Raw genomic sequence first — 13,484 nt, forward strand, 5'->3', positions numbered from 1 at the left:
ATGGAGACGAAACCGTTGGGAGGTAGTGTATACAGCTTCGCAGTAATAAGTCACGGTTTTGCCGCGAGGTCGAAGCGAAGAATGCGACAGGAACGAATTAGAATGCCATACGAAGTAAGGTTATCAACTGACTCCTTTCACATCCGACCTGGCGTAACTCAACAAAAGGCTGGCGCAAGGAAACGCGGCCGCTGCAGCTAGCGAAGCGACTTTCATGCTGTCTATCGCTTCAACGCAAACTGAGCGGTGAGAACACAGCACAAAGGTATGAGCCGTCTGCTGATCCCTCTCAAGATAGGTACCACGCCCCATTGCTCAAGGTACGCAGTTTCAGCCGCAGAAACGTAGCCCTCCCCCACAGTGGCGTAGCCAGAAATATTTCGGGGGAAGGGGGGGGGGGGGGGTCAACCATCCTTTACGTATCTTTGTGCGTGCGTTTGTATGTGTGACTGTATATCTGTATATGTAGACAAGCAAAATTAAATAATACCGGGGTGGGGTTAACCCCCCCCCCCCCCTGGCTGCCCCAGTGCCCCCCCCCCCCTCTTCAGGGATGCCCAATGGGCATTTCGCGCAACCGAAGACAGCCGGCGCGTTTCCTCTCTGCTTTAAGTCGCGAGATTCGGCTGCCCTTGCAAGCTTTCATTCGCAAATAGAACGCACAAAGCGACGCGCGGGGCGATATTGTCACCCTTGGACTTTTATACGGAACCTCAGGGCGACGGTGACTGCAGTGTCCATAGAGTTCCTATCGAAATATACGTGGTGTGATATCTCGATGTTCAGGGCATGGACCCTCCTGCTCATGACCCCGTATCGTGATCCCGCCAGTCACTCCGCTAATATAGGGACATGTCAATAGGTCATTCTTTTCTTTACTCTCTCTCTCTTTCTAACTGATTCATTAGCAAGGACAGCAGCCCACTCGAGTGAACTCGGTGAAATCTTGCAGGAAAACAGCGATGCCACACCCTGGACACCCTGGACACCCTGGACATCCTGGACACCCTGACCATCCTGGACATCCTGGACACCCGGGACACCCTGGACATCCTGGACATCCTGGACACCCGGGACAGCCTGGACACCCCGGACACCCCGGACATCCCGGTCACCCTGACCACCCTGGACATCCTGGACACCCTGGACAACCTGCACCACATGAGTTCGGATCTCGCCAATCAGAGGCACCGTAAGCGTGTCCTTCTTACTTTTTTGCACATTTGAGTGTCTGTGTATGTGTTTGTGTGCGCGTGAGTGCATCTGTGCGCGTATACGTGGTATCGGGAGAACACTTATTTATCAGCGAGAATAAGGTGCATGTTAGGGTCTCTGATGTTACAACGATAGTCAGCCGAACGGCCGGCCAGTCTGTCAGTTTTAACAGTGGAGAGGTAAATCCCTGGGGATCCGTCGTGGCCCAGCTGCGAGGGCGAAGCCTGACGAGAGGGAGAGCATGGGTAAAGCGAGTTGAGCTGGTATAGAAAGGGTGGCGACGTGGAGAGAGGGAAGCTGGATAGAGAGGAGAGCAAAGGCGAAGCTATGGCGGGAGCGGAGCAGGTGGTGTGGAAAGGACCCGCTGATAACCATCCTGGAAAATCTGAGGTTCTCGCATTCGTTCTGGAATGCTCGACAATGGCCAAGCTAAAGCTGATGCCACCAGCTCTGTGTTTAATCAGCCTTCGCGACGTTAAAGGGGCACTGCAACACTTCTTCAGCATGGTCAGAAAATGCTGCCTGTCGGCAGTCGAAGCTCCTGAGAACACGCGAGCCAAACGTTATAGCGCAGAACGGCTTTTGGAACTCTCAATTAATTATCAAAGTCAGCTAGAAATCGTTCCCTCTACTCTCGACAAATGATGTCGTAAACCCAAATGACTGCGCCATAATCCCAAGGTCTGCAACCATTGGCTGATTTGATCATCGTGAGCTGTGTGGCCGCCGCGGGATGCGGCCACGTGCCTCAGCGCGTGCTTGCGATCCACTGGAAGTAGGCCGTGCGTTCAAAGAAAAAGAAAAGAAAAGAAAGCGCTTAAGGTCATGACGCGCTGTGACGAAGGGACTCATCTTCTTGCCCCCTTGCTATCCCCCTCGTTGCGTAGCTTCCAGCACGCTCGCTAGTACGAAAGGAGAGAGAAAGCAATCACAGCGTGCGAAAAATACCTGTAACTCTGCTCGTACTTCACGGATTCTAAAAACATTTGCGGAGGTCGATTCGTGATTGATTGACTGAAATAACTTTAATGTGGTCGATTCGTGAGGCTAGCTCTTTTAGTGAAGCCATTTCACGATTACTTCAAAAAGTGTTTCAGGGCCCATTTAAGCCAGTTGAAGCTGCGCATATTTTTTTTTCCTTCCTCATAGTGCACAGAACGTCATTCAGCCAGTCCCGACCATGATTCAGTTGGTCATTCTAAAGAACGGACGCTGGGAAGGGCCGTAGCACAGACAAATGAATCAAAACGGCATAATGACGATGTATATGTGCTTAATCGCGCAGGCCTGCCACCAAGGCGGACAACTTCCTCAACACGTGCGTTACCATCGTGGCCGTGCTCATCGTGGTCACGCTAATCGTCATGGGATTCATCCTGCTCAAGTGCTTCAGCATTCAGGAAGTCTGTGAGCACACATGATCGTTGATTACATAATAAGTGCCCTGAGTTTCGGGAAGCCATACCAGTAATGAACTCGCCTTGTAATGCTGCCTTCGTTTGTGATAACTTTTCAGGCAACAGGACGATAACTGCCTACGGCGACATGAACACTTCACTGTCTTGTGAAAGCGACGAATGCAAGGCATACGGTGAGCGAGTTAACAAAATTCTAATAATTACTTATTAACATGGTACTCGCATGACTGCACCGTAACGCCGTTTCTTGAAATAAAAATCGGCAGTTGTTCCGTGTACAAATACAACCGATGAGCGAAGCTCCTTAGAAATGGGACGCAATCGACTATGTACAGTACGGTCCACTGTTAAAGGGAACACTCACATGAGTACCTCTCGTTTTGCTGGCCCTCTAACAGCAAATGGACAGGGAAACATTGTTCATGCACTGCAGAAGTCTGTCAAAAAGATGCAGAACTGTCAACCACCAGTAGTTTTATGCAAATCTAAGCCGCTGTTTTTGCGAGACAGCGAAATCCCAACATAGCCTGCACGCAAGTGTTCCCTTTAACAGTGGACCCATATGTACGTTTTGAAACTGTTTATTTGCGCCGCGCGCCTCGTTTTCTTTATTCTTTGTTTTTGCGCCGCGCGCGCATATTGCCTTTTAGAACCGGCGCCCGGTGGGGAGAGCGTCTGCTACTACCTTCTACAAAGCGAACGTGGTGCGCTAGAATGATGTTTGTCATTTCGCAATCTACGATAAAGGTGGTGAAAGTGAAGACAACCATTATAACCACTTGTGCACAGAGCTTATTTCTTTTAAGGTGGTAGGCCACCTTCAAAAGTCGAATTTTTTTCACGAAGTCGATTTTTAGTTTTTTTGTCTTTTGTGAACGCCCAAACATGCAAAAATATGTTGCAACAAATATTATCGTTCTATCATCATTAGTTCGCAAGTTACACCAAGTTTTACATACCCCATGCTTGTATAGCGAAACCGAAATCACATTGTGTTTTTTTTCGAAAGTAAGTGTTGTTTCGTCTATATTAATAATATTCAAATTACTTTATAATTTTTATTGTGACTGTTACATAAGAGGATGTCATTAAATATAACTTTGGGGTTTCTAGTTGTTTTTAAATCTCTAAAAACGGCCACAGGGGGACGCACACCTCTTGCAAGCTCTGAAATCTTTGCGTTTTTCTCAAAATAAGAATTTGCTCCAAGTGAAGTGACGCCAACATTCATAACTTTTTTCTCAGTGTGTACTTCGAACTGAAATTTTGTATAATAGTTTACAACGTATATATCTGTGTAATGAACTACAATAAAATGATCTGATAGAATATTTTTAAATTCACAGCCAATTTTGCAAAAAGGTTCTGTCTAAATTGGCTCTATTTCCCCATCTTTTTAGTTTTTTTTTAACATTACTTCCCTGATATTTGCTGCATAATATTTATCCTAGTTCATTGCACAGCTCCAACCTTTAGTTACACGAATACCAAAGCTTTACTGAATTAAGCCAGCCATTAGTCACTTATCACTGCTGGCGTGACTACCACTTTTAAGGCAATTTTTGACATAGATCACCTCCCAAAAAATAAATAATCAATATTTTGCATTATAAATGTCTGGGTAAGTTATATAAGACATGCTTATTTTGAAGAAAAAGTTATTTTAACGCTGGCTGCTCCTAAAAAAAATTTTTTTTTTAGTGGCCTACCACCTTAACCTCGAATTTCTGGTGCGCTAGAGCCAAACCGCTCAAGGCCTAAACAATTCCTCTTAAATCACCGGCCACTGCAACCCAAAGCAATGGGAGCTTCAACGGCGGCGGCGGGTTGCGGGCCTAAGGAGCTTCGCTCCTAAAAAATCAGTTTCACCGCAAGGGCGAAGCAATGAATGCGATAGCACATATTGTAATGTTATACGAAGTAAGGCTGGCAGCTAACACTTTTGGATCCGATCTCGCGTAACTCTACAAAACTCCGGTGTAAGAGAATACGGCCGCGCCAGGGAGAGAAGTATCTTTGCTTTGAGAGCGCAACACTGATGGCTGCCGAGATAGCGCGCGCGCCAGCGATCGTGACCACGCCCTTAGAATCAAAGTTCACAGTTGCTGCGCGAGCGACACTCCCCCCCCCCCCCCCAACCTTTTTTCATGCTCGTTCAAGACAGGCGGGGAGTTTCTTCTCTGCTTGAGCAGCATTCGACGGCAGGTCTAACACGCGGGGGGATGTTATCGCATGCGCCTTCCGAGCGACGAAGATGGGCCGGCTCATTTGATATATGCTTCAGCCGCGTTCTTCGCCCCCGCTCGTGTGCTTTTACCCGCGAGTAGAACATACAATGCGCGGGGGGATGCTATCAATTTGGACTTTATACGGGACATGACGGCAAAAACCCGTCGAGATTGTCTACATAATTGCTATCGCAATAAAACTAGCAGTTCGTCTATAGTTATCGCGCTACACTTAGAGTTATGAGAACAGAAGCAGTAGCAGGTTCGTATAGCCAGGATTGTGTTTCGGAAGGGGTCGAACTTCCTATGTATGTGCGTGCTTGTATGGGCGCGTGCGCATAAAACTGCAACAAGTTTCGGGTCAGGGGATTGAACCACTCCCCTCCAGCTAAGCCTTTGCGCAGCAGCCAGAATAAGTCGTGGTATATGGCAGTTCTGCCAGACCGGCTTACGCGTGTTCGGTGTGCCTTAACTCGTTGCACCAATCCGACCACGCACTTGTGCAGCGTTGACGATGCGGGCCTCAAAGCTGGACTTCCAGGAGGCCTGCGAGGACTTCTACGAGCACGTGTGCGGCGGCTGGACCCGCACGGCCAAGGTGGCGCCCGACGAGGTCTTCAAGAGCGTCGCCAGGGACATGCGACGAGCCGTTGAGGACCAAATCTCCGGTGCGTAGCCGCCACCTGGAATGTCACGAGTGTTATAAGGAAATCGGGCACTCGACTGTGCGCACCTATAGTGTAGCATGCCTGCAGTCGGTTGCCAGCGAAAAAATACCATCTCCGCCCATAAACATCGCGGTTCCTCCCACAGATAATTTGCATAAATGTTGCATCCAATGGCGCTTGACTTATTTTCGTGGCGTCAAGAGCTTCTCGAGCGTTTCCGATAGTCGACTTTCCCATGCAGACGCACGTCTGTGTCGTTGGTTTTAGGTCGGAAACTTGAATGTCCTATAGTAAATTTCGTCCAGGATTCTGACATCGTTGCTAGGCCAAACGTAATGTTTTATGCACTAACGACAAAGCTTTAACTCTTAATATGCCCAGTATTTACATTAGCCACGAAAAAGTATTTACGATTCGAGCGGAAACCAGATAGCACGACTGTCTTTCACGGGTGCAGGGCAAGCGCGCCGCGGTTTCGTGGCCCGAGCTCACTTTTAGGGGCGAAGCTCCTTAAAGCGGCACCCGTTCGTCCCTCGTAGTTGTCGTAGTCGTAGTGCGTAACCAGTCGTAACGCTAGTACCAGATCTTGACCTCCAAGGTGGTGCCGGTGGGAGATTTTTCCTGTGCGTTGTTGAACAATAAAAAATTTGCAGCGTGCGCGTTAACTAAAAGCCGAATTCTTCTGTCTCTCATTCCCCATTAGCAGCCATTGGCATGTTCCAGTAGGAAACGTTAGTAGAAGTAGAAGTGTAAGTGTTAGGTAAAAGCCGACTTCTTCTGTCTCTCATTCCCATTAGCAGCCATTGTTTACCTCCAAGGTAGTGCCTGGTGAGATTTCTCCTGTGCGTGATTAAACAATAAAAATTTTGTTCAAAACGCCGTTGATTGATGAAATAAACCAACGAAAGACGCCAGAAGCAAAACGAAAGAACGCCAGATGTTTCTAAAGCAAAACGAAAAGACGCCAGCTGCTTAACGAAAGACGCCAGATGTTTTCTAAAGCAATGGTTTTCTAAACAATGAAAATTCACAGCGTACATGTAAAATTAAAGTGAGCTGCAAGTCGTCATAACTCATCGAACCTTTAGTATAAACGCGCCCGATCTCACGTCGGTGATGATGTACTGGGCAGAATTCACGGAAGATTCACGGTTTACCGATGAACCTCCGCAGCTTCGCCCACTCATCATCATTCGCTCCGTGGATATGCTGTGATTTTTTTTTCACGTTCAGCTCCAACTAAATGGCCAACTGACTTACCCTATACTATGCTCATTTAGGACATGTTTTAATGCTTCCAGAGATACTGAACAACACCGTGATATCGTACCGAGACCAGACGGCGGCCCAGAAGGCTGCTGCGCTCTACCAAGGCTGCATCAACATAGGTACGTTATCCAAAAGGAAACGTTGCTGGGCTAGTCGGTTCGTACTACAGGGTGGACCAGGTATTCGTTAACGAACGGAGGTACGTTAGCATCATCCTCTCAGGTCGCATACTGGGGAGATGGGCAGCATGTTTCACCCTCTCATTGGTTCTCCAGGAGTAAATCGCGTACTTTATATCTTCCAGGTTTCATTTTCCTTGTAAGGTGACAAACCTTACGTTACATGTGATCAGCAGGAGATATATATTCATCTTGCCTTCTTTCTGCAGCGCTCGTATAGAATTCCGAGGCTAAAATTTTGTCCTTATCAAACCGAACAGGCCGTCGATATGCATCGGTCAATCCGCCATGTAAACAGCAGCAGCAAGCGAGTTATCAATCAATTGATGCTTCGAAAGCTAATAACGTTTACTTCAAGGCGCAACACGTCTATATGAACAAGGGTACGAACAAAGATAATCGGGTCCGTCGACTGATTTCTAAATTTGAACAGGTCACTTTATGGCGCTCTTGACTATACCAAGCTCTCACGCTATCAAAACCCCACATATCATAATTTATTAGAAACTCGCGTTATCTGTTGAGTCATAACTTTGACACAACAATATAAGTCTAAATTAACTGCGGCGACCAATGTGAGGCTTAAGAATTGCATGATGCACTTAGCCACGAAGCAACTGCAGGACAGGTCGCATACGTCACATATCGACACCCTAGAACTAACGAGACCGCAGGCTTGCGAATCAAACGACGAGAATTTCTATAGCCGGATATTTATACGGCACATAAAGGATAGTTGTTACTGCACTATGAACTACACTGTAAAGAATTCAAGTCCCGGATGTAGATATTTTGGTGAAGGCCAACCGTTCCTCAGATTTCTCACGTTACAATTCCTATACAACGCCCGACCATATAAATGCGTGCAATCTAACTACCTCGGATTGGACCTGTTTCCACTTGAAGGTTTCTTACAAATCCTCGCGGAATAAATGTTTGACCAAGGCCAACCATCCCTCATATGTTGCCTGTTCTCAAAGTAACATTTCCCTCTAGCGCAGAAGTGCTTTGTCAGAACCAATTATACCTATGATACATCCTGCTATCAATTAAACGCTTGCTCCAAATCCTTACTGAATAAATGGCTAGCCAAAACCAGCTATCCTTACGATCTGTCACGTCGATATATAACCTGTACGCCTACGTCTTCCTCGCGTGCCTTCCTTCACCGAGCGCAGACCTGCGCAACAGCAAGGGCACCAAGCCCCTGGAAGACTTGCTGGCACGGTACGAGCTTGCGCACTGGCCCATCGTGAACCGGACGCAGCAGTTCCGCACCTTCCACCTGCTGGGCAACGCCATCCGAGAGTTGCGTCTGGACGCCCTCGTATCGGTCACCGCGCACCTCGACTACCACAACAGCGAGCGCTACATCCTTTACGTGAGTGCCACATTATGACCCTGTCACTAACGTTTATGACCAAAGCGGCAAGCGCAAGGACTTTGTGTTAGCGTTGCTTGCTCCACATTGCGCATGCACAGAACGTAAACGCTGCCGGTGTTATTACGTATATACGCTATTGTCGTAATAGTTTTAGTGTCGGGGACCCCAAGCGGCTCATGTACGCACGCTGTCGCGTTGCTTCGTAGTCCCTGCCGCAGCCGAGGAGAATACACAGGAACGCAAGTACGTAAGCCGCCTTGGGGCCCGGAACCAAAACTTTCGAATAGGCACATTTAGAATAGGGTACACAAAGCTTTACGTTAACGCTTGTCGCCACTGCCTGTACGTTGTACCCGTATTTTCTCTCGTAAACCCGCACCCCCCACCCCCAACAGCGATTCGCGGGAAGTTTCCTAAAAATTGTCCACACGTATTGCCGCGAAGCTAGCTTCCCTACACAACTATCAAGCACTGCCATGAAGCCATCTTTGCAGATCGGAATTTGCGTTTTTTTTTGTTTTTTTTTTACTTTAGCTAAACTTTTCAAAAAAATACTGCGCGAATTATACGTGAGCAAAATAATTGTTCATTCAAAAGCCCATTTCAAAGGATACGGCCACAAGTCAGCCGAGGGGTGTCATGTTATTTCGAGGCAGAACAGTGAAATGCGGTCTTATGGATTTTGTTGGTCAGTACCAAATATTTTTGCATCTAGATGGCACAGTATGTGTCATTGGGCGTTGACAAGTCGAAGAGGGGGTTGAAGCTATCGAAACATACGTATTTCATACATGTACATATTACACGCGCACATACAAACACAACACACGCACGAACATGCATGAAAGGATATAAGACCCCCCCCCCCCCGAACAAAATTTGTCTACGCCCCAGGTATGTGTATGAGCTAGCGTTTCACTCGATTCTGCTATACTAAAACGTTAGATTGTGTTACGCAGTACAGCCTGTCTTGCGTTGGCCCTGGCACGCACACTTACGCTAACGTAAGCGTTTTACGCTACACTAACTCTCTAGATTGTTGTGTACCAAGCGTTGAGACACAAGCTTCATTGTAGTCACGAATTCGACGAAAGTTCTGCTGGCCAGGTAACTCGGGAAGAGTTGTGGTCACTCACAAAGTCAAGGTGAAAGTAAAGTCAGTTTCGCCCGAAAGGCAAATTTTCTGCATGCATAGCAGGGCCCGTATTCACAAAAGCGTCTTAGTAAGAAAATATTTTTGTCCAATCACGATACGGGACATCTCATTAGCAAAGCCGTCGAACAAATGGGAAAACGCACTTTGTAAATTCGGCCGCAGATCCGTACGCGTTAGCTTTCGTGTCTCCTTAAGAATGACACAAAAGCCGAGAAGGTGGCGAGAGGTATAGACGCAAGTTATATTGCATTGTACACAGATTGGGCAGCCCTCGTTCGGCGTCGAGACCCTGGTGCTGCGAGGCCGTTACCGGACTCCCTTCTTCCGCATACTGCACCGGTACAAGCTGTACATCTACCGATGCGCCCTGCTGCTCGGCGCCAACGTGGCCGCTGCCGACATCGTCAACGACATCGTCAACTTCGAGGCCAAGCTCGCCTACGTGAGTATATGGCACTGCGTGCACATGCGGAGCGAAATCCGTGGGTATTCCAATAGCTCGGATCGACGTACATACCGCGACCTCGTAGATGAAATACTGCTGGAGGTCTGAGTGATGTTGCATGCATATGCAAACTGCAAGCGTGCCTGAAACACGCGCAGTAAAAATAAAAGCATCTTTTTATTGTTTATATGAGGAAATAAGTTCAATGAAAAGACCCAAAGGCCAACTGCAACGACATTTAACTTTAGTGGATAGCTCATATTTAACATAGACTACTCACATTATTCTTGTAAAGCTGCAAGGGTTGTGCTCATAAATTAGTAATATAAACTATCTTCCTTATGTATACGATGCGTGCACCATGTGGTTAACGGATATGACGCAAGTCCCGCCAGAAAACTGCCCCCAAGATTTGCGAACGTGCCGTAGTGATATCGCAGGTCATTCCGAGAAGTCATGCATATTGAGGCATGCGCAACTTTCATCAAGCGGTTAAGCAGTGTTCCTTTTATATTAACATTTCACTCGTATTTCGAACTTCAGTTTACACGAAAGCTATTCTATATCTGTGCCACCTGAAACTACTTTCCCAGTTGCCCCAAAACATCGTTAGCTGGCCATACAACAAAACAACGATTTCTTCCTACAGCTGTCATTCTTTTTCCCGCTCATTGTGGCTACTGCGTTCATTTACGTTATTTCGAGCCGTACTCAAAGCTAATTCACAAACCATACCGCCGTTTAGCACCCATACAGCACAATACTTAATCGTTTACTATGGTTCATAACCGCTGTCAATCAACCATGTGTTAATTGGTACCAGCGATTTTTTTCAAAATTATTCCTTGTTAGATCTCGGAGCCACCGACCGAAGTACGCAACCCGCAGAGCGTGTACAACCTGATGTCTCTCAAGATGCTCGAAGGCGCCATACCCGAGGTCAGTGCTAACTGCTGTTCTAGCTCATTTCTCTTTACACAAGTCATACAGCGCGACTAATGAAGACGCCGTTTAGACAGTGTGTAAAAAGTTCCAAATACACCAGTTGAATAAAATCTAAAGCCTCTTTAGAGTATATCATCGCTGATAAGTTGCAGCGTAGATAAGAGTGCAAGGTGCCCAAGGAACAACTATATATACTGCTCAACCTTTTGTAAGACGTCACATTTAAGCGCTCACATTCCGATCTTTTGCTCTTCAATTGTAATAATAAAAACATTGATTGATTGATTGATTGATTGATTGATTGATTGATTGATTGATTGATTGATTGATTGATTGATTGATTGATTGATTGATTGATTGATTGATTGATTGCGTTACGCTTATACCGAGGCCGCAGAAACTCAACATCGATCTGCATGGTGCACAGAAGAAAAAAACTTGTTGAATGAAACAGTCATTTCGGCGCCGCTGCAGATCCGCTGGGTGTACTTCCTGAACATCGTGCTGCGGGACGTTGGCGTGTCGCTCGACCTGGACGACCACGTGGTGGTGATGCACCCGCTCTACCTCAAGCGGCTCTCTCGACTCCTCAAGGAAGTGTCAAGGCGAGTCAACATTTGTATACCGGGTGTTCAAAATTAAGCTTTATGGCTTTCTTAAAATTCAGCACTGAGAGGTATACGTGAAAGCCACCTTTGTAGATAAGTTATGTATCCAAGGAGACACAAAGTGAGAATAATTACCGCTGTCAGCCGCCCAATTGACTAAGAATGAATAATGAACATTTTAGTGACTGCAGCAAGCGGGCATGTTTGTATTGAAAAGGTGGAGGCAGTGGCGTTTCTAAACAGTTCAACTTGGAAGAATTTTGCTAGCATGTCTGTTCTCCGAGATACCCGCTGCAAATGTTTCATTGCGGCTTGCATGGTAACGCACGCAAGGCGGTGAGGATCGGCGCAATGTTCCTCCCCGATGTGACGAGTAGTCACTGCTGGCTACCGCCAGTCGGTAGTAAGCGGGTAACCGTTATCATCTTCGCCTATGCCTTCGACCTGTTGTCAGATTAAACTCCACACGCAACTGCCGCGGCACATCGGGGAGGAGCTTTGCGCCAGTGCTCCCTGTCTTGCATGCGTAATCATGCAAACTGCAATTAAACTTTGCAACTGGATATCTAGGAGCGCAGACATGCACAGACATTCTCCTTGGCGGGAACGAATTCCCGCCAAGGAGAATTGACATACGTCGTAAAGTGCACATTCATTTACTTCTTTTACGAAGGTTGTTAGAAATGGCAAGAAGCCAACTGTCAACTTAACGTATTGTTGTCTGTCTGTATACTACGCCTGTTTTTTTATATTATCATTTTGTAAGCATTAACAGGGGCATAGTGAAAGAAAAGTGTCCGAGATTGTGCGAAGTCCACGGTGGTTGTTTGTGGCTTGCCTACCGTATTTACCCACATAATGTCATCACTGTTGACTACCATAGGTCGGCAAACTCACTCATGAGTCGACTCACTCAGACTCACTCACACTCAGATCGAGCCGTGAGTCTGAGTCTGAGTGATTCCGAGTTAGTGAGTTTGAGTCTGAGTGAGTCCGGTTGAGAAAAATTTTAGTGAGTCTGAGTCCGAGTAAGTCCGGTTGAGGGAAGTTCTGGTGGGTCTGAGTCTGAGTGAGCCCCAAGCGCACAATATATTTCTCGAGTGACTCTGAGTGAGCTCCACATTTTTTTGCCCACCTATGGTGATAACTACTCAACTTCAGCATTGCTATCAGCCTTATGTCGGCTCACGTCTATACTCACGTCTACTCACACGTACTTCAAAGAAACTAGCATTCATATGCCAGCTCAATATTTATTATTTAGAGGCTCGAGTTACGGGTGGGGTGTCTTGACCTCATCCCTCGAACTCTTTCAAGGGAAGTGCTTTATAAAAATATCTCGTGTGAGTCATATCTCAGTAAAAATGTCCTTACTGGATTGCAACCACTGATAACTCATATTTGAAGGCACGAGGTCAAAATGCGTATCGTAGGGCACCGATTATGCGAGATATTGGCGTTAAGGTTCATTGACACCATGATCGAAAAAGCTAACTATACGCGAACGGACTCGTGAGTCGACTCACTCAGATTCAGCTTGAGCCATGAGTCTGAGTCTGAGTGAGTCCCATTGAGTAATATTTCGATGAGTTTGAGTCCGAGTGAGTCCGGTTGAGAAATATTTTAGTGAGTTTGAGTACGAGCGAGTCCGGTTGGCGAAAACTTTGGTGAGTCTGAGTCCGAGTGAGCCCTCTCAACAAAGTGTATTTCATGAATGAGTCGGAGTGAGCTTCACATCTTTGCCGACCTATGTTGGCTAATGCTGTCTAGTGCTCGGCTATCAAGGTAACTTAAGTCACAAGTAACTTAATGCAATGCTAACTGATTTCTCTCACATTTACCACTAAATCGCTACTCGCGGCTGTTTTTTATACAAACAAGCGGAATTCCCTGCGACATCATCGCAACGGAAGTGCGCGCATAGTGAAGATTTGACCTAATAAAAGGAATACCCTCCCCGCCTGATGCG

At 46.8% G+C, this 13,484-nt stretch overlaps 1 protein-coding gene across 1 annotated transcript; it reads left to right on the plus strand.

The window, feature by feature from the left end:
- Positions 1–10,070, plus strand: LOC125758194 (neprilysin-1-like). The gene is made up of 9 exons (XM_049415078.1): positions 1–22; positions 953–1,192; positions 1,897–1,990; positions 2,501–2,622; positions 2,732–2,806; positions 5,368–5,529; positions 6,831–6,917; positions 8,156–8,358; positions 9,777–10,070. Exons 1-9 carry the CDS (start codon positions 1–3, stop codon positions 10,068–10,070), a joined length of 1,299 nt encoding a protein of 432 aa, XP_049271035.1.
- Positions 10,071–13,484: the final 3,414 nt, after the last annotated feature.

This window comes from Rhipicephalus sanguineus, chromosome 4, assembly GCF_013339695.2.
Source record: "Rhipicephalus sanguineus isolate Rsan-2018 chromosome 4, BIME_Rsan_1.4, whole genome shotgun sequence".
NCBI lineage: Eukaryota > Metazoa > Arthropoda > Arachnida > Ixodida > Ixodidae > Rhipicephalus > Rhipicephalus sanguineus.

What these genes read in the sequence shown, in the direction of transcription:
- LOC125758194 (XM_049415078.1), top strand. Translation starts at nt 1, where the DNA reads ATGGAGACGAAACCGTTGGGAG. An exon ending in GGAGACGAAACCGTTGGGAG is followed by an intron (nt 23 to 952) that starts GTAGTGTATACA and finishes GAAATCTTGCAG; the next exon opens with GAAAACAGCGATGCCACACC. An exon ending in CTTCAGCATTCAGGAAGTCT is followed by an intron (nt 2,623 to 2,731) that starts GTGAGCACACAT and finishes ATAACTTTTCAG; the next exon opens with GCAACAGGACGATAACTGCC.